The sequence below is a fragment of the Mercenaria mercenaria genome, chromosome 4 (assembly GCF_021730395.1).
Source record: "Mercenaria mercenaria strain notata chromosome 4, MADL_Memer_1, whole genome shotgun sequence".
Lineage (NCBI taxonomy): Eukaryota > Metazoa > Mollusca > Bivalvia > Venerida > Veneridae > Mercenaria > Mercenaria mercenaria.
Window position 1 is genome coordinate 3,006,826 of NC_069364.1, and position 18,926 is coordinate 3,025,751.

The 18,926-nt window shown below is 35.5% G+C and overlaps 1 protein-coding gene across 1 annotated transcript; it reads left to right on the top strand.

The window, feature by feature from the left end:
* The first annotated feature begins 1,673 nt into the window (after positions 1–1,673).
* LOC123553163 (flavin-containing monooxygenase 3-like) lies at positions 1,674–14,631 on the top strand. Its single transcript, XM_045342907.2, has 3 exons — positions 1,674–1,870; positions 3,333–3,492; positions 13,945–14,631. The coding sequence occupies exons 1-3, from the start codon at positions 1,723–1,725 to the stop codon at positions 13,964–13,966; spliced, it is 330 nt and encodes a 109-aa protein (XP_045198842.1). The 5' UTR covers positions 1,674–1,722; the 3' UTR covers positions 13,967–14,631.
* Positions 14,632–18,926: the final 4,295 nt, after the last annotated feature.

Sequence of the window (18,926 nt, forward strand, 5' to 3'; positions counted from 1 at the left end):
CTTCTTTCTCACCACCTTTGAATATTGGGAGAATGTAAGCCTCTTTGAGAGCATCGGGAAATAAACCATTTACAATGCTTGTATTTATTATAAAAGCAATCGACGTTGTAATATGGTCACCACAGTAGCGCAATATATTTGGACCGATTCTATCCAATCCTGTTGATTTATGCACCTCTAATTTATCAATATATTTTTTAACTTCGAAAGGTGTTATCGGTTCAAAAACAAAATATGTATGGGTACTAAGTTTACTATCAATGAAGTCCTTAAGGTTTGAGAAATCTGATTCTACAAAAGCTGTTTTCTTAATAAATTTGATATATTGGTGAAATGTTCATTTAGTATAATTATTTAATATATTAGTCTGTCTCTCTATAACTCGACCATTACTCGTTAACTTAGCTGGTAATACTATGCCCTCGTCTGCAGTACTCATGTTTGAGATATTTCTAATATTTTTCCAAAGATAGCTTGTGCTTTTGTTTTCTTTTACCGCCTGATTCTTAATATCCTTTTTACTTTTCTTAATCATCGGTGAAATCTTATTCCGCAGAATTTTATACTTTTTAAATTCTTTATTCTTATGCAGTTGGTCTCTTTGAAAAATCGTATGTTTTATTTCTTCACTAACCATGCTGGCTGGGTATCACGCTTAACCCTTTTTGTTTTTAAAGGCTGAGTTTTGAAAGAACATCATTAATAATGTTATAGAATAATTGTAAAGACAGGTTGGGGTCATTAACTGTTTCAATAATATCAAATGGCGCAATAGAGAGTTCATTCCTAAAATTTACTTCATCAATTTTTTTTAACGATCTATAAGATATAGCTTTATGTGTTTTATTTTGGTTTTTAGTTTTTGTATGTTTTAGTGATCTTGTAAAACATACTGGGAAGTGATCACTTATACTATAAATATGTAATAATAAATAAAATAACACAATTATATAACTATAAAATTTTAAGATTAAAAAAACTTCAAAAACTTAACCCAAGGTCAGGTTTCTTTCATAAAATTCCAATCAACCTAACCTCAGGCTATGAAGTGACCTATTTTTGCTTTTTGTTTTTGTTGGGTTTAACGTCGCACCGACACAATAAAGGTCATGCTTTGATGGTGGAGGACTCCCCAGATGCCCCTCCGTGCATTATTTCATCACGAGCGGGTACCTGGGTAAAACCACCGACCTTCCGTAAGCCTGATGGATGGCTTCCTCACATGAAGAATGCAACGCCTCGAGTGAGGCTCGAACCCACATCGGTGAGGGGCAAGTGCTTTGAAGTCAGCGACCTTAACAACTCGGAGGTACCATGAAGTGACCTATAGATCTATTCATTAAAATTAAAGGGCAAAATGCATCAGAGGCCACCATTTCATCATCTATATTTTTCTAACATATCCAGGGGAGACCCCCTGACCTCACTTCCCTTACAGTTGGTGTACCTCCCCGTTAATATTCCAATGCATAACCAAAGAGGCAGAAGCCAATATGTCATACCTACATTTCTAAAATGTTCAAGGAGATATCACCCCTTCACATCTGCCCTCTTAAGGTCTTAAGTTAACAAACTCACTGACGTATGACCCATTACTACATAAATATCCTAGGTTGTGTACATGTATTCGTTATCTGTACTATAGGTTAACTCTTGCAGAACATCCTTGCTAAAGTTAACTTTTATCGTACAGAGTTGACAGGATAAATTTTAAACAACAAGATGGTTAAAAGAATATGTGTCATAGGTGCAGGACCTTCAGGAATGTCAACGTTGTTCCACTTCGCAAAATTAGAACCAATGCCGGAGGTTGTCTGTTACGAGAAACAAAGCACATGGGGAGGACTTTGGAATTTCTCGTGGAGAACAGGTAATATACAAAATGGACTATATATTTCTTTTTCGCGATATTTAAAAGCACAATTTCTGATTACAAAACTTATGGTGTCATTCACAGTTGGCTATTTTACGTTGTATTATGCATATAAACTTTATATGGATTCCATCTTTGAATTAGAATGGTATATTCAAAAAGATACAGTCTTTCAATGGAAGTAGCTAAGAGGATAGTGTATTTTTTCAATTACATCTTTCGTGCCATTTGCACTCGTCATGTATTTATGAACACCAGTTAGTAACTCATATTCATAGGCTGTGTTTCCAAACAGTGAGAAAATGAGCTTCGTGACCATGTCGAATCACTTCCATTTAATTGATCTGGGTTCGAACCTTCGCTTTAGTGTGTAGAATTCATTTGAGGAAGCCATCGAGTTGACTTAGGGAAGGTTTGTGGTATTAACCAGGAACACGCCCTTCGTGGTGATGATGTTTATACCAAAACGAAAGTATTTTATCTCTAGCTGATATCATATGAGTACTTTTTGCACAAATATCTTTGTATGGAATTTCGCAAATATTTGATAACCGACTAAGAACGAGTTATTTGTCAATGAAAGGTATGAATTTCATACAGCTTAAATTCAGTATGACAGTCGAGATAATATGTCATGTTCTCGAAATAGTACGTCGTGCTCTCGAGAGTAGATGTCGGGCGCGCGACATAAGATGACTTTCGCTCGAGAAAGTATGTCGTATCACTGAGAAAATTATGTGCCTGAGTTTTAGGGCTAAAAGAAGTATAAAAAGCATTTGAAAAGAAGTCTCGCCCTGTAGCATCTATGGGTTTTCACATGAAATAAAGTTTAGATACAGGAAACTCTTAAGAGCCATATTAATAACCCTCTTCCAATGTTGATATTTAAGTCATGGTCGCCCTGAAAGTGGCTTATTTTCTCCATACATGTATGTCACCAATGACAATGGTACCCTTTTGTTAAGACTGATCACACTATCTGACTTTGTTAAAAGATATGGCCGCCAGTGGCATCGACTTGTTTCAATAAGTGTTTGTCTGAACTGACTGACATAAAACCATCAATACCCTCTTGTTTCGAGAAACTTATGTCGAGCTCATGACATCTGAATTCAACGCCAACACCATTTCGTCTCGATCTCTAGACATTTTAATTTGAGCCTCTAGTGTACGATATTTCAAATACATAAAATCTTACTTCGATCGCACGACATCTCGACATCGTGTTTCGAGCGCAAGACATCTTTTCTCGGATGTACAAAATCTTATTTTGATTGCACACTTTTATTATCTCGATCGCTCGTCATCATATTTCGGGCGCTCGAAAATTTATCTTGAGTGCACGACATATTATGTCGATCGCTAAAGATAATTTAAGGTAAAAACTGTTAGTGCAGGTCCTAAACATACCACCATTTTAATAGTTTCTAATTTATAAAACTCTTATGTTATTATACAGGCGTGGATGAACATGGAGAACCATGCCATAACAGCATGTACAAAAATATGTGGAGCAACACACTAAAAGAGGAATATCCAGATTACACTTTCGAGAAGCATTTTGGAAAAAAACACACCTACCTTTCCGCCACGCTCCGCTGTAAGAGACTATTTGGAAGGTATTGAAATTATATATGTACTTGTCTTCTACACTGACAATGCACGTAATGTACGGTTATAATTTATTACCTACATGATAATGGTGAAACCGGTTAGGGTTTATAATTACACTTTGTAGTACCAAAAGAGGTATTTCCTTCAATTTATTGCCATGTTATGTGAAAAATTCGAACTTTCATCTCGAAAAGCCCTTCATCATAAAATTTAGTTTGCCTTTCAAGAAATGTTAATACTGACGATTTATTAATTTTATTATTTTGTGACTGACGGATGGCTCCCTTATAACGAACTTTAAAGATGAAAGTCAAATTTGCGGTGTTTTTGTAAATATCTGTACCTTTGGTAATTCGTAATTCAGACATGGTTAATGTAAATACAACTAATATGTTCATGATTGTCTTCATTTACGTTAACATAGCAATTTACGAAAATCGGATGCTATTTTCTTACGTAAACTCTACAGCCATGACAGAATGACTTACTAGAGAAACGCAATGACCCATGGCACCATTTTAAGGCCAGAGACCAAACTGACACGGCTGCTAATCGTACAATTCGAGCACCGGTGCTCCGCTGTAATGAAATTGCGGCATTTCCGTATGAAAAATAGACAAATTTACGGTAAGTTGTTTCTTTTCTTTGTATTATTCTGTTATTAGAATATGATATTAAAAATCGGGCTTCATAGTCCGAAAATTATCCTGAAAAAATAAATTTAAAGTGAAACAACAAGCGAGGTATGATGAGAATTCTACAAGCAATTTTATCAAAACATCGCAGCATTGAGCCACAGTGCTGTGCATAAATGTTCATGTTTTGCTTACCTATCCATTCCAAAGGAAAATATAGCAAACAAAACATAACATATATTATTATACCTCTCTTTTGTCTAAAATGATAAAATCCCATTACCCGAGAAAAAGATATTTTGACTATCAAAAACATTTTCAATTTTTTTGACACGTGACATTTTGAAAGTCATATAAGGGCAATTAACTGCGTCAATTTTTAGCCAAATGATTGCTTCCCTTGTGCACATATAGTAGTGACGTGACTGTTCAATGTGTACACAGGCGATTACCGCGCTAAAGATGGAACTGTTATATTAAATGAATTAAAAACATTTTAAACATTTTTATGGACTAAATTTTGTTCGGTATAGTAAAATAATTATATCATATGGCAGCGTGTGTGACATTGATATTGTCAACCCTCGAAACACAATGCCACCACTCGGCTTTCGCCTCGGGTGACATTCTGCCATCGGGTTGACAATATCAATGTCACACACGCTGCCATATGATATTTATACAACATTATCGTACTTCAAGTAATGTTTACTTTACTTGAAGAGCGAAGACATTGCTAAAATGGGCTAAAATATACCTGGCACCGGAGATAGAATTGCGCATATAGTTTAGCTTGTATTACTATAAGGTATTCGATTATTATCTATTATTATCTGATTAACTTTAATTATCTAATTGTAAGTATAAATGTAACAATTGCATTTAATTCTTTTTGATAGTACCTACCATGTGTACCTCGTCGGAAAAACGTAAAATCACAGCGTTCAGGAAAGAGAAACGCTTGAGGGCTGCCCTGTATAAAGCCTTAACAGAAGAGCTGTTGGACAAGTATAGAAAAGTGCATGGTCTTTCGAATTCATAATTGAATCCTTCAAGACTTTGAGATCCCACTGATGACGACCTTTGGAAGATTATCGACAGGTATGCTCATGATATGGGCAAATCTCCGAAAACGTTCGACCGGACAACAGCTAGGTTATGTCAATAAAAGACAATCAAAATCTAGATGCTTACCCGTGTGTCAGACGCTTGTTATTAAAAGTCCTGCAACATGTTTCTTGTAGCATGATATATCTATGTTTAACAATGACCAGCGGCAAGAATGTCTTCCTTAGCAGTATTACTCATTGGGTATGGACACTGGCATTAACTCATTGACCATTGTCTATGCGTCAGTCAGTAACACAGATAAGTCTCGAATTGCTGCCTTCAATTTGCTACATATACAAGTATTAGAAGTGTGTGACTATGATTTAAAATTAATTCTCATGAATTGTGTTTAAAATGATTAAGCAAGTACAATGACTAGAATTGTGATGTCGATACTGGCCGCTTATAACTTAACTGGAGTTCTTGAATAAAGCTCCAATGAACGAGGCGTATTTGTTTTTTAATTTTACTTGTTTCAGTGTGTTTGGAAAGGAAAAGGAGATTTTCGTAAACACAGTCATGTGATTTTCTTTTCAGTTACCCTTTTTTCTAAATTTAAATGAAGTCATGTCTGAAAAGTTTAGACACGTGCTAAATTTTATATGTCATACTATCATTTCAATCCCGCAGTATTTTAGTAAAAAAATGTAGAAAGATAAGTTATTTTTGCAAAATTTAAATCTGTATATTGCGCTAGGTGTTTGTTTAATGTAGGCCCAATGAAAAAAACACAATTCGTTACAACTGTTACATCTAACAGCAAATTAAATGCCGTATTGCTACATGCATAAAACATTATAAACAAAGATTATTTCACAAAGGATATGCGCAACTCTATCTCCGGTGCCGCAGTTTAAGCACCGGGTACTTTTTGACTTATTTCAGCCATGCTTTCTCCCTTTGAGATTATGTATATATTGGTGATTTATTCGCTATACGAGGGTCCTGCAAAAAGGTCTGTCATTGGGTTGGGATTTCTAAAAGTGCTACGATTTATCAAAATTATTTTTATTAAAACCTTCAAAGTATTCTCCCTTTACCAAAACACATTTTTGTAACACTTTTACCCAATCGCGAAAAGCAGATAAATAGTCTTCTTTTGGTATCTGTTGGAGACACTGATAAATGGCGCTGCAAAGAGAACTTCTTTCCAGAAAGCATTTTCTTAGAAATAAAAAAATGGAAATAAAAAAAAGTTACAGGGACTCAGGTCAGGTGAATTAGACGGATGGTTTACAGAAGCCAAAAAGGCTTAACAACCTCGCGCTTGTGAGAGGAGGCGTTGACGATTCTTATTGTAAAACTCTTTCACTTTCTTCAGTACTAAGTTTTTGTAGAATCTTCCAGTGACTGTATGACCAGATAGACAAGGCACTTGAGACTGGCTCACTAGAATTGAAGAAAATTGCTACAACATTTTTTTCGAACTTATGGTTCTCTTGGCAATACAGGGACGTTTTTTTAATCCTTTTGCTTCCATTGCTTATTATCAGCCCTTCTCTGTGGCTTAAACATGTGTATCCAGGTTTCGTCATCTGTTAGCAAGTTAGAAATACCCGACTATCACAGTCTTTTTACGTTTTCGAAAGTTCCCGGGCACATTTAAGGCGTTGTTTCTTTTGCTCCTGAATGAGAAAATGAGGTACCCACCTAGCGCAAACCTTTCTCACGTCCAAACGCTTTTTCAGAATTGTTTGCACACAGTCTTCTGATATGCCAGTACAACTGGTTACATCTTTCACCGACAATCGCACATCCTGTTCGACCACAGCTTTTACAGCAGCATTGTTTGCCTTGATAACAGTGGTTTTAGGCCTACCAGAATGGGTATCATCTTCGACAGATAATGTCTCAGCATTAAAAGCTTCAACCCACCTAAAACTGTGCGCATTGAAATGGCCTGAAGTCCATATATACCATCAAATATCTGCTTTGAATCTATATCAAGCCTAATGCGGCATTTAATATAGCTGCAGAGTTTCAGTCTTTTCGTCAATTTTACAATGTGACAAGTAAATTGGTCAGTGTGTATGACTGCATGTACTTCAATTTAAAATAACTCGGTCATTTGAAAAGCAATTTGCACGAAATAAACGGATATCGTTAGCTGTTGGATACACCATTCAAGTGTAATAAGCGTTTTAAAAAATACCTGGGATAAAATTACGGAAGCTAATTAGTGACAGAACTTTTTGCAGGACCCTCGTTTGTTTTTGTTTTTGGTTTAACGCCGTTTTTCAACAGTATTTCAGTCACATAACGGCGGGCAGTTAACCTAACCAGTGTTCCTGGATTCTGTACCAGTACAAACCTGTTCTCCGCAAGTAACTGCCAACTTCCCCACATGAATCAGAGGTGGAGGACTAATGATTTCAGACACAATGTCGTTTATCAAATAGTCACGGAGAACATACGCCCCGCCCGAGGATCGAACTCGCGACCCCGCGATCCGTAGACCAACGCTCTTACCTACTGAGCTAAGCGAGCGGGCGCAGGACCCTCGTATTTTCCCTCGGAATCGGAAGGACAGCAAGAACAAAACATGTATGTACAGCATTCAGATATACTTGAACTTTATTGTGATCACTAGACCTGTAGAATTTTCATCGCACCTCACTGGTTCTTTCACTAACCAAGCAAAAATTTCCCAGGATAAGTCTTTGTTTACGTACAGGTCGGATTACGAAGCCTGGTTTTTAATATCCTATTTCAGAAACATAATATTTTAAAGAAAAGTGAAGTACCAACTGTAAATTTGTCAAATGTACGTGTGCAAATCGTTCACCGATAATGCCGCAATTCCAAGGAATAATAGTTCTTGTGATGACTGTAATGAAAGGCAAGATTGAAAATACTGAATATTCAATTTATGATTAAGTACTATTACTAAACAAATGGCATGTATGTAATTCTCACAATGCAAATGTTTATTTTAAGGTCGCTGGACAAGAGGGGCACATACAGATCTAAAACGATATATCCAGTTCAACACAGTTGTAAGAGTTGTGAAGTTTGATAACGAAAAAGACGAGTTTGCGGTCACAGTGAACAATCTAGAAACAGGTGAAACAAGGGAAGAAATATTTTCTCATGTCATTGTTGCAAGTGGAATATTCAGCACGCCATATATACCAGAACTGAACGGCATTGACTATTTTCAGGGCCGCTTAGTTCACGCACATGATTTCCGTGATGCACGAGAATTTTCCGGTCAAAAAGTTCTACTCATCGGCGCGGGGTTTTTCGGGGAAGATATAGCCCTCCAGTTGCTGAAATAATATGAACTAAGGCAAAGCCTCAAAGCGAGCTCAAAGAAATCGGATTTACCTAAAAATATTATACATCATTTATTTGTCACAAAGAAACTATTCACTAGTCACAAGAATTCAGGAGAACCTGTTCACTATAATGAAAAAGTCTACATTTAGTGTCACCATGCCTATAACAGTGAATATCATACGTTGCAAAATTTATGGGAAGCCGGTGTCACGGTGACGTCATTACCACGTTCCCGTTTCTTTCTGCTTATTAATGACATTTTTACCATTTTCTGGCCGATGCTTGATCTTTTAAATGCAAATAATATTTTTTTCAAACAACTGGAAATCATTCTTTCATTATTGTTGAGTGATGAATAATTTTTAGCAATTGAATCAAGTTCTGTATTCACTCCGGAAAGAAGTACTTCCTGTGAGCACCAATCCGCTAGGGTGCGCTTTTTTAAAACTTCCGACGAAACTTTTCAAATCCATCACCAAGTGTGAAAGTATACTTGCGTTACCGTAAAGCTCGATTCTCGAGCAGGCCCTTCGGGCCTGCTCTTCGAACTCGCTATAAAGCAAAACGAGTTCTATTATTGTACAAGAAGAATATTCCAAAGAGCGCTACGTGTATATTGCCAGATGGTATAGAAGAACGACCAATGATGGAACGGTTCGACTCCCAAAGCGCTTATTTCGAAGGCCAGTTGTAAGCAGATATTGATGCTGTCATTTTTACAACAGGCTACAAAAACTACTTCCCTTTTCTCGAAGGAAGGTTCCGTATAAGTGAAGAAACACATCTTTACCCAGAAGGGCTGTACAAAGCTGCACTGTATTTCAAAGCGGGAAATAATAGATTGTTTTACGTAGGGGCACAGGAACAATTCAGCACATTTCATAAGTTCGAAGTTATTGCAAACTGGACAGTCAAGTATGTATAATCTGAAGTATTTACTTTGATATATTTGAATGTTGAAACAGGGCCCAATATAATTTTCCGTAGAACTTCAGGATCTGTATTATGATTTTATGATTATGTGCTACTAAATGGTTAAAACTGAAATGTCAACCATTTCTTGTCGTTGATTTATGTCATCGTCAGAGTATTGTGTTTAGTTTTACAATCGTAAGTAATGGCCGTGCTGTTTAGTTGCAGCATTATTGTTTTAATGGAATCAAAACCTTATTCTGTTGATATATACCGTTTTCATGATAAATAATGTACATTTTAAAGTAAAATTAATCCTGGATTACCAAGGTTTTAGGTCTGTTGGGACAGGGAATATTCTAACATAGCGTAAAAAGGCATCGTTTCCATTGGCAATGCCAAGTTTAAATTCTGAAATATAAATGTATGACGCATTGTTGTGAAACAAGTGCGAGCAGTCGAAGTCAGAGACCACCCAGTATCAAAACCTTTGAAATAAAAAATATTACTCTTTAACAGTAGTTGCTGAGATAGATAATTTCAAAAAGTTCATCAAAGGGAACGTGTTCGATTTCAAATGTATCTTGATAACTTTTTCATTTCAGGTTTATCATGAAACAAATCAAAGACGAGCCAGTCTCGAAGGATAAAATGGAAGAAGACTCCGATGCCTGGCACAAATACGGTGCTGGCACTAGCGAAGCTGATGTTATAAATAGAGATCTGGATCTTATTGGATATCTTGCGGAAGTCGGGGAATATAACATAGACGTCCAAAAAATTACGAGCAGTGTACATGGAATGGATAAGAATTAGAAAGGAAACTCTTGGGTTAGCCAACTACAGAGATGCATGTATAGAAAATATATACAGTGGTAAACAGGCAGAGAAACAAACGGCGTTCATGAAAATTTTTGATGACAGTGTTGATGGCTACGTTAACTGCCAATCATAGGTATCAAGAAGCACGTTTTTCTCGTCAGTAAAATAAGACTAAGATCAACATAAAAAAAGTTGTTGGTTGTTGTATATACATATATCTTTAAGGGCATTGTTGGACAGTAGCGAACATCCGTGTATATTCATGCAAGTATAAAAGTTAACTCCGTACGCATATAAAATTTGTTAAAAAATTGTTTAAATTTATTTTGCTGTTTGAAACCTGAATACATTTGACTGATAAATATTTACGCACATGATCCGTGTCAGTGAATTTCTGGTTTGAATCGTTAATAAGCGAGGTAAATGTTAACTCAGACGTACTGTTAGAAAAGATAAAAACGTGTTAGTTTGTACATGAAACTTAAATGTTATTATACAGGGCTGGTGTGTCTTAAGGCGATATTGGCATACTAGGATAGGTATTGGCCCTAGGGCTAATACCGGTCTAGTGTGCCAATATCGCCATAATACACACCAGCCCTGTTTTTAACCTTTTTATTGCATATGTTTCACTCTCCTGTTAAAGTGAAAACGAGATCAAAATAATTTAATGTTGCACAGTATATAATGCGCGGTAACGTCAACGTTGTCTGATGACGCTGACGTCATTACCTTTCAAACATTTGTTTTACATTTATGCATTCTAGCCGTAGTTTCTTGTGACAACCTTATTCAACCACACTAGAAGAGGAAGCTAGCGAAAGTGTGTTAATTTACCATGCATTCTTTTGTAAAATAAATGTTAGTTTGTATATAATTGACATTGTGTCAGTGGAAAACTAATACCGGCCTCGCGCTACCCATATACGTTTATATGCAGTGCAAATTAGTTGCTATATTTAGTAACATATGCAATAAAAGTATTCACCAGTAGGTAAAATTTGTGTCAAATCAATATTTATTCAACGGGGAATTTTGCGAATGTTTAATCTCTTTTGGCTTCTTTTTTATTTCTGAATGTCAGTAAATAAAAATATTCAAGGATATTTTTCACTCCAAACGTAAACAAATATATGTATTTTTTTACAACTAAAAGTGAACAAGTAGATGTTTTGTTTTTTTCTATCAAATGTATATCAGTGATGTTAGTTTTAATCTCCTTGACGGAAGTCCCCAGTGCTATTACGATACCCCCGGCGTGGACATCAGCGAGAGCGTCGTATACCTTGTTCGCGGTTCTTAGCAAGTTCATAACTCAATTATTTCTCATAAAAACTGAATGAAACTTCTCATATGTCTTTCCCATGGTAAATCCAAGTCATTGGCATAGGCTAAATAAATATTTATCATTTTGTTGAAATCATGTCCCTTTTAGTACTTAACCTTTATTCGACAATATACTGTTGCGATTGTCAGCTAGTTGGCCATATCACAACATTTTTCTTCTGGCCATTATTTTGTTGTTGTTTTTTCCTATTTATATCCTGTCCTGGATAGTATCTCAGTAAATACCCATTACTACTGAATGGAACTTAATACACACACTTCTTTGTAATTATGATACCAACTGAATGATAAAGCTTCCATAATTCTGGATATCATTTAACGAAATTATGCCGATGATCTGTTCTCAAAAAGTATTACAGCATCACTCACCCTCTGCTCATGTTGACAACCGGAAACAACCTACCACTATTTCTTTCAATGTACATATTACGAATATAAATGAAGTTAGAAGTTTTTTGTCTCTACTCGTAAGACCTTATCCTACCCTCATACAATGACGTCAAGCTCTTTCTAACCACTTTTTCCCAATGTTCTGAGCAGGTAGGATATTAAAGATTACTGTCTGAAAAAAAAATAGGCTCGTCTACGAAAAAATATAAGGCTCGGCAGAGCCTCGCCTAATATATTTTCTTCAACTCGCCTAATAAATTTAATTTCATCAGACACTCTATACACACTTCAGTAATTTGGCATTAAAAAGCGAGGACAATGACAAAAATATTTCTTCAAGTTCACCACTATATTGAAAAATTAAAATAGTGAGGCTATTGTTTTACAAAAGTAAAGATTAGTCATCCATTCCTTAGTCGCATCTCATCCGCTTAATTCTACATGTCCGTACTCAGCCTATTTCTACCTTTCAAATACTTTATAGGTATGAGCCTTTTATCATTCCTGTACAAGTTCTAAATAGCAAAAACAAGGCCCTCACACAGGCTTTTTTGTCAAATTATTTTGTTAGATCGCTATATATCGTATCAATATTAAGTACAGTTGAGCTTAATTTTTATTTCGATCTACTTGTTTTCTTTTTGTATATACAACTGTTAAACTGCCATTTGCTAGATTTAAACCAAATTGCAACAGTCACTACCAAGGTACGATTTCTTGTTTGGCGCTGTGTAGCTATATAAACGGGTGGTTTATTCATGAAAATTTCATTAATAGGTTAAATAACATTGTTCTGTACGATCTGGTGATTTATTTTGACAACTACCCATTCAAAGAGACATATTGTACTCGCCAATTAGTGGAGGATAGGCTCGAATTGTGCACTTTGTAGAAGAGTTTTAATCTTTATCTGATACTGATTGCTATTATCTATGATTAAACATTTTAGATGTAGAACCCTCCTCTACCCACCTTTTTGATGATAAATTATGAGGGTCTGAGTTATGTCCCTTGAAATCATTTATAAAAGGCATTGGTATACAAAACCCACCATATACTTTTTTATGTAATACCAATGTCCCTCCATTTTATGTGAAATGAATGTCGGAGGAAATTATTAATCAGTCTGGGTGCTCAGAAATAATAAAAAAGATATGCATATATTAAGGTTATGGCCCTTGAACTTGACAAAATATAGAAAAAATGGATAACACTTTTAATGGTACATTTTACTTTTTTTTTAATAGCTTTGTTCAGCTATCATTTCGTAAACGACATTATAAGTAGTAAAATACTTGCTCAAGAGCTGTGAAACCCTATTTTTCAATTCATTCGTGGTATGACTTTACCTTGATTTCATATTGTTTTAACGCTAATTGTATATTCCTCATTGAAAATGAGAGATACCATGTCCATACATGCATATACTGAGCTAAATTTGAAAACAAGTGTCAATGAGAATCTACAAAACGAGTTATCAGGTGATTAAAGGGGCGTTATGGCCTTTGCATTTATTCACATTTTTATGTTCTTCACATTTCATCGTCACTTTATCATTTTATTTATTTGAAGTTTGCAAGCGCAAGTATGCAAAAGGATATTCACGATTTCTTTCTTTTTTTTTTTTTTTGTTTCACTTTTCGTCGTCACCTATCATTCTATTTAGGTAATGATATTTATAGTGTACTTTTTGTTGGATTTTTGAAGCAACCTGTCTACAATATTTTTCCGTTACAGCTTCTTTTTGCTTGGGGCTACTTTGCAATGCATTGCTCTATAGCTGTGTTTGGAGTGCTCTGTGCTTCCGGGAAATCTACCCTTACCTTTTATCTTTTCGCGAAAGTCCTTGTCTTAAAGGTATGTCTATAGACAATCAATAAATAAAAAAAGAGTTTTTCCATAATGCAGTGAAACCATGTGTATGTGTGTTTGGGTTTAACGTCTGTTTGTACAATTTTTCAGTCATATAAACGACGTTCAGTGAACCCATGGTCACGTGACTGAGATACATGATAAAAACGATGATATTGCGTAGGTAGACGTCAGCAGGTACCTACCTTCACTTTTATTTTACCCAGCAGCTTCTACACGAACTTTGAGCTTAAAAATCATCAACAGACATTCTTCTTTACATTAAAGTATCAATACAGCTTATATCTGGCATGGAAATGACCTTTACTAGGCAGGAAAATGGCACTATATACTGATATGAACTGCTTTTGGTATGACCACAGAGGCATAATCGGCGAATTACTATCTTCGTTTGAATACTTTCTCACGAATCTCCACGTTCTTTTGAGTAGTGAATAGTTTCGTTGTAACTCGCTTTGACTTATTTCATATTAACGTCTTATTGGCTATCATCTGCATACTTATTTTAAAAAGTTCAATATTTACAAAAAGTACGTGTGTATTAGCAATGACTTCAATTTTAACGCTCCAGTGGTTTTTGCAATAACCTTAAAACATTGTACGAGAAAATTGATTGCAATGAAATTGTCAGCTAAAAAGTTTCAGAAAAGTGTACTTATAATGCACATTAATATTTTTCCACATTTTTATAAATTATAGTTGGCACTGCTTAAACCTTGTTCATTACATACATTTTTATAAAATTTTCAATGTTTACATGTTTTACATGCAACATTGCTTGAATCAATAAAGAATAGCTGTATTATACCAGTATGCATGAAATTCATGTGGGAGAAATAAGTAGGTCACTAGGTCGTGGTGGGTCTTTAGATATCAATAGCTGTCAAATGTTAAAAATGAAGCGGACTTCAAAAAGACAGAGGGATGAAATTGAGGTAGGAAACTGTTTGACTGTTAATGAGTGCTATACTTCCTAGCAAATAGTTGACAGGAACGCCAAGTCACTCGACACTGATATTCAACATGGCGATCGTAGCAAGTTTACGCTGTCGCCTTGTCATTTTGATCGGCAAGTACATTAACTGTCTTGATCTTAAACACAACAACATATTTGCAATAAGAAATATTGCTAGCGAATGGATAGGAGTTATGATGCAAATATAAAACATTATATTTTTTGGAGTCCATGACATTTGAAACGAAAGACATAATATAATCGGTAAATTAACCATGAACCGCTAGCGCAATTTATTGATTTGCCGATCATATTCTGTTGTTTATTTCGCATATACTACCGTAACGAAAAACAAATTCTTTCATTTCTTAATATAATTTATTTATTTTATGCTTATTGGTGAAATACTGAAAAATATCAGTGAGATATTTCTCTATATCACTCACAGTGCCGAATTTTTTTTCAGATAAAATTATCTCCCTTGAAATATATTCTTTAATTAACTCCCCTTGTTGCCTTATAATTGCTGGTATCCTATTATAATCCTAACATTCAAGCCATACAGGAGACATGTACAGCTAGACAATCCTATATAGGACAAGCTAGCTATAATAAAATTTGCAAAAGAAATAATAATGCTCTAGAAATATTACCTTCAAAGTTGGTTGCTTGCCTTGTCATATATATGATAGATACGTTTTTCCTCCACTTTTCATCGATTCCTCACTATCGTATAGTAGATTTTACTGGCGACAGCACATTTAGTTGGTTGTTGTCTTAGTTTATTATCACAAAACATCAACTCATTCTTACGTAATATGCCAGCATTTTCGTCGAAATTCTTCCCCACCCAGCCAGTTGTGTTCCAAATTCCATCCTATTGTGAGGCTATTCGTTATGCTATACAGCTCCTAGACCAATGTTTCCATTAAATCCATGATGATATTTAATTCTGCAGCTTGATTTTCAAAGTGCTTTCGGATATTCCCCAGTTGTTTACGTTTTCCGGGTTGTTTTTAATCTGACCTTCAGCGTTTGTAAACAAAGCAAGCTTCCGGTTATTTAACGAACTGACGGCATTGACCGAAAAGTTTTAAAATATGCATACGTAATTACTGTCTGTTCGCCGCGGATTGTGCATTTTTTAACAAAATATTTTAAATGCAGTTTTTGTTTTCAAAAACAAAATGGCGTCGTGTTGATTCCACGGACCTAATCACCAATATTCGATATCAATGTGCCTGAGTGTCCATGGTAATTTAACGGATGCATCATATGTAACACGGTAGCCTAAACAAATCCTAATATCATCATGAAGAATTGGTCTTATTTGAACATGTAAGCATGTAATAAACAGAAAATTCGTTGATCTGCACCAATTAGCATAAAATAAAAAGAAAATTTGTTTGTTTGCAGTGTGATATCGAAATATATCTTCACCGATAAGGGAGACAATTCTGATATTTTCACTCAGGCTCCGCCTTCGTGAAAATATTCAATTGTCTCCCTTATCGGTGAAGATATATTTCGATATCACACTGCAAACAAACAAATATCCTCTATATCATATAAAGATAAGTCTATCTAATTTAATGAAGAAAATTTAAAGGAAAATCGACGTCATCTACCAAAACATTAAGAAGAATAGAAGACAGCTCCTGCTTTTCATACATCTGCTATTAATGTTTCGACAAAATAACTTTGGAGTATTAAAATATTGACAAAACATTTGTAATCATTCCAGCATGGCCGTACCGAGAGACTAAATTTTACCGAGGCAATTGAGTATGCGCGTTTCCTCGTGTTTATATTATTCTTGATGGAGCTCCTGGTTTATCTCATTCGAAATTAAATGTAAAAATGTAAAAATGTTCAAACAATTTTCCCTACAACCAAAGTTCCGTCTAATGTTGCTTTCATGCTGAAAAGGACATTATTTTTCTATACAAATGTTCTTCTTTCATACAATTACAAGGATGTTCCTAAAATGACTGGATATCAGAATACAGAGAAAAGAGCAGAATGCGTTTTAAAAAATTGTTTGCAGCGTAAAACTAAAATAAAACTTTATTAGGTTGAAAAGAACATTCAAATGTATATTAAATAATGATTACAGCATAAATGAAGTTTCATCAATTGATCATGATACCACATATCCACGCGGTATTACCTATCGTCTGCATGTGACGCTTCAACAGCTACTTCGCGTTTAATATTCGTCTAAATAAGTGAATATAATCGCACCGTTGTCCATCAATGATATTTTGATAAAAATGAAATACTTATAAACTATAATGATTAATCATTCAGTTTCAAATGATTTTTTTAGTAGACCTTTCTAACATAAACGTAAATCGGAAACGGAATACTGAATTCGTAAATGTTATTTGCAAATAATGGTCTAAGGGAGATACTATTGCATTACTATTGGATGAAATTGTCTCCCCTAGACCACAAATTAGCCTAAAATTTTACGAATTCAGTATTGCGTTTCGTAATTACGTTTACGTTAGAAAGGTCTAGTACAAACAAATTCATCGGTTTATTTTGAATCTTAACCATACCTTGAAATCAGATTTTGTTTGGAAAAAAAATTGAATTTATGTTGTAGGAAATTAAACATAAAATAGCCAGAAAACGTAGGTATGTAATTTTTTCTGGCGGAGCATGTAATCCACCCCGGGTCCGTAAATTATTGCTCCGGTTATGAGTGCCCAAGTACGATATGACGATGGGAGGGGTGCGAATTTCAATTCGGGATCCGAATTTTACACGAGTGAAAAATGCAATCCTTGTGAATGTTTGAAAATAGTTATTTGGTGGAATTTAACGGGTCTATTTTATTACATATATAGGGTAGTCAGGGTGTAGCGCAACCAATTCTGAAGTTACTCTGCGGGGTGATGTGAAAAAAGGGTCAGTTGAATCTACCCACGGGTAAAGATTCTGGGAATAGAAAGAGAACTTATGGTTTCTTGTAAAAGCGACTGGTCAGTATGACCTGCGTAGATCTATATATAATGCTCACGATAGGCATGTAGCTCAGCATACTAACATACGCACGGGCATATCGTCATTTTTCGACGATAAAAATATAAACAAAGAAATTTAATAAATAATATTTGAGGCCTGAGTGGATGAGGTGTAAGATGAAATGAAGATTCAAAGAGACTTTTTACACACATTTAATGTTGAACAGTGATAGAGGTATACAGTACGTCCTGCCTTAGCAGTCACCTACAGGTATTAATTAAGCAGCCACTTGCCTTAAGTAGCCAACCAAGAAACTTCCCAAACTGACTTTTCTATTGCTGTAAATGAAAAGTTCTAAGATAATGTTTCGATATAATTATGGGCAACCTTTGACCCTCATCCTTGGCTGATGCAACAGTACTGGAGCTTATGTGAAACCAAAGTACAATGTATGACATGAGTTGTTTGAGACAGACAATATGGATAATCTTAAAGCTGTAAGACTTAAAGTGTACTACACGAATATACTTTTGATTCGCCCGGCGTCCGTCCGTCTGTCCGTCCCTCCGTCCGTCTGTCTGCCTGTATGTTAGCAATTTCGTATCCACACTGAAACTCTTGAACCCCTTGGAGGATTTCAAAAAGTCTGACACAAATGTTCACCACATCGGGACAACGTGCACAGCGCATGATCTGGATGGGTCGTTTCAAGGTCAAGGTCAGACTTAGGGGTCAAAGGTCATATGAGTGTGTTTAGTGTCCACTCTGTTAAGTCTTGACCCCCTTTAAAAATTTCAAAGAAACCTGACACAAATGTTCACCACATCAAGACGACGTACAGAGCGCATGTTCTAGATTGCTCGCTTCAAGGTCATGCTTAGGGGTCAATAGTCATATAAGTGTGTTTTGTGTCCGCTCTGTAACTCTTGAACTGCTTGAAGGATTGTAAAGAAACTTGGCACAAAAGTTCACCACATCTAGACAACGTGCAGAGCACATGGTTTGGATGTCTCACTTCAAGGTCAAGGTCACGCTTAAGGGTCAAATATCATCGCTATGTAACTCTTGAACCCCTTGAAGGATTTCGAAGAATCTTGACACGATGTGCAGGCTAGCCACAAGGTCAAAGTCACACTTAGTGGTC

What these genes read in the sequence shown, in the direction of transcription:
- LOC123553163 (XM_045342907.2), top strand. Translation starts at nt 1,723, where the DNA reads ATGGTTAAAAGAATATGTGTCATAGGTGCAGGACCTTCAGGAATGTCA. An exon ending in GAATTTCTCGTGGAGAACAG is followed by an intron (nt 1,871 to 3,332) that starts GTAATATACAAA and finishes GTTATTATACAG; the next exon opens with GCGTGGATGAACATGGAGAA. An exon ending in TGTAAGAGACTATTTGGAAG is followed by an intron (nt 3,493 to 13,944) that starts GTATTGAAATTA and finishes ACAATTTTTCAG; the next exon opens with TCATATAAACGACGTTCAGT.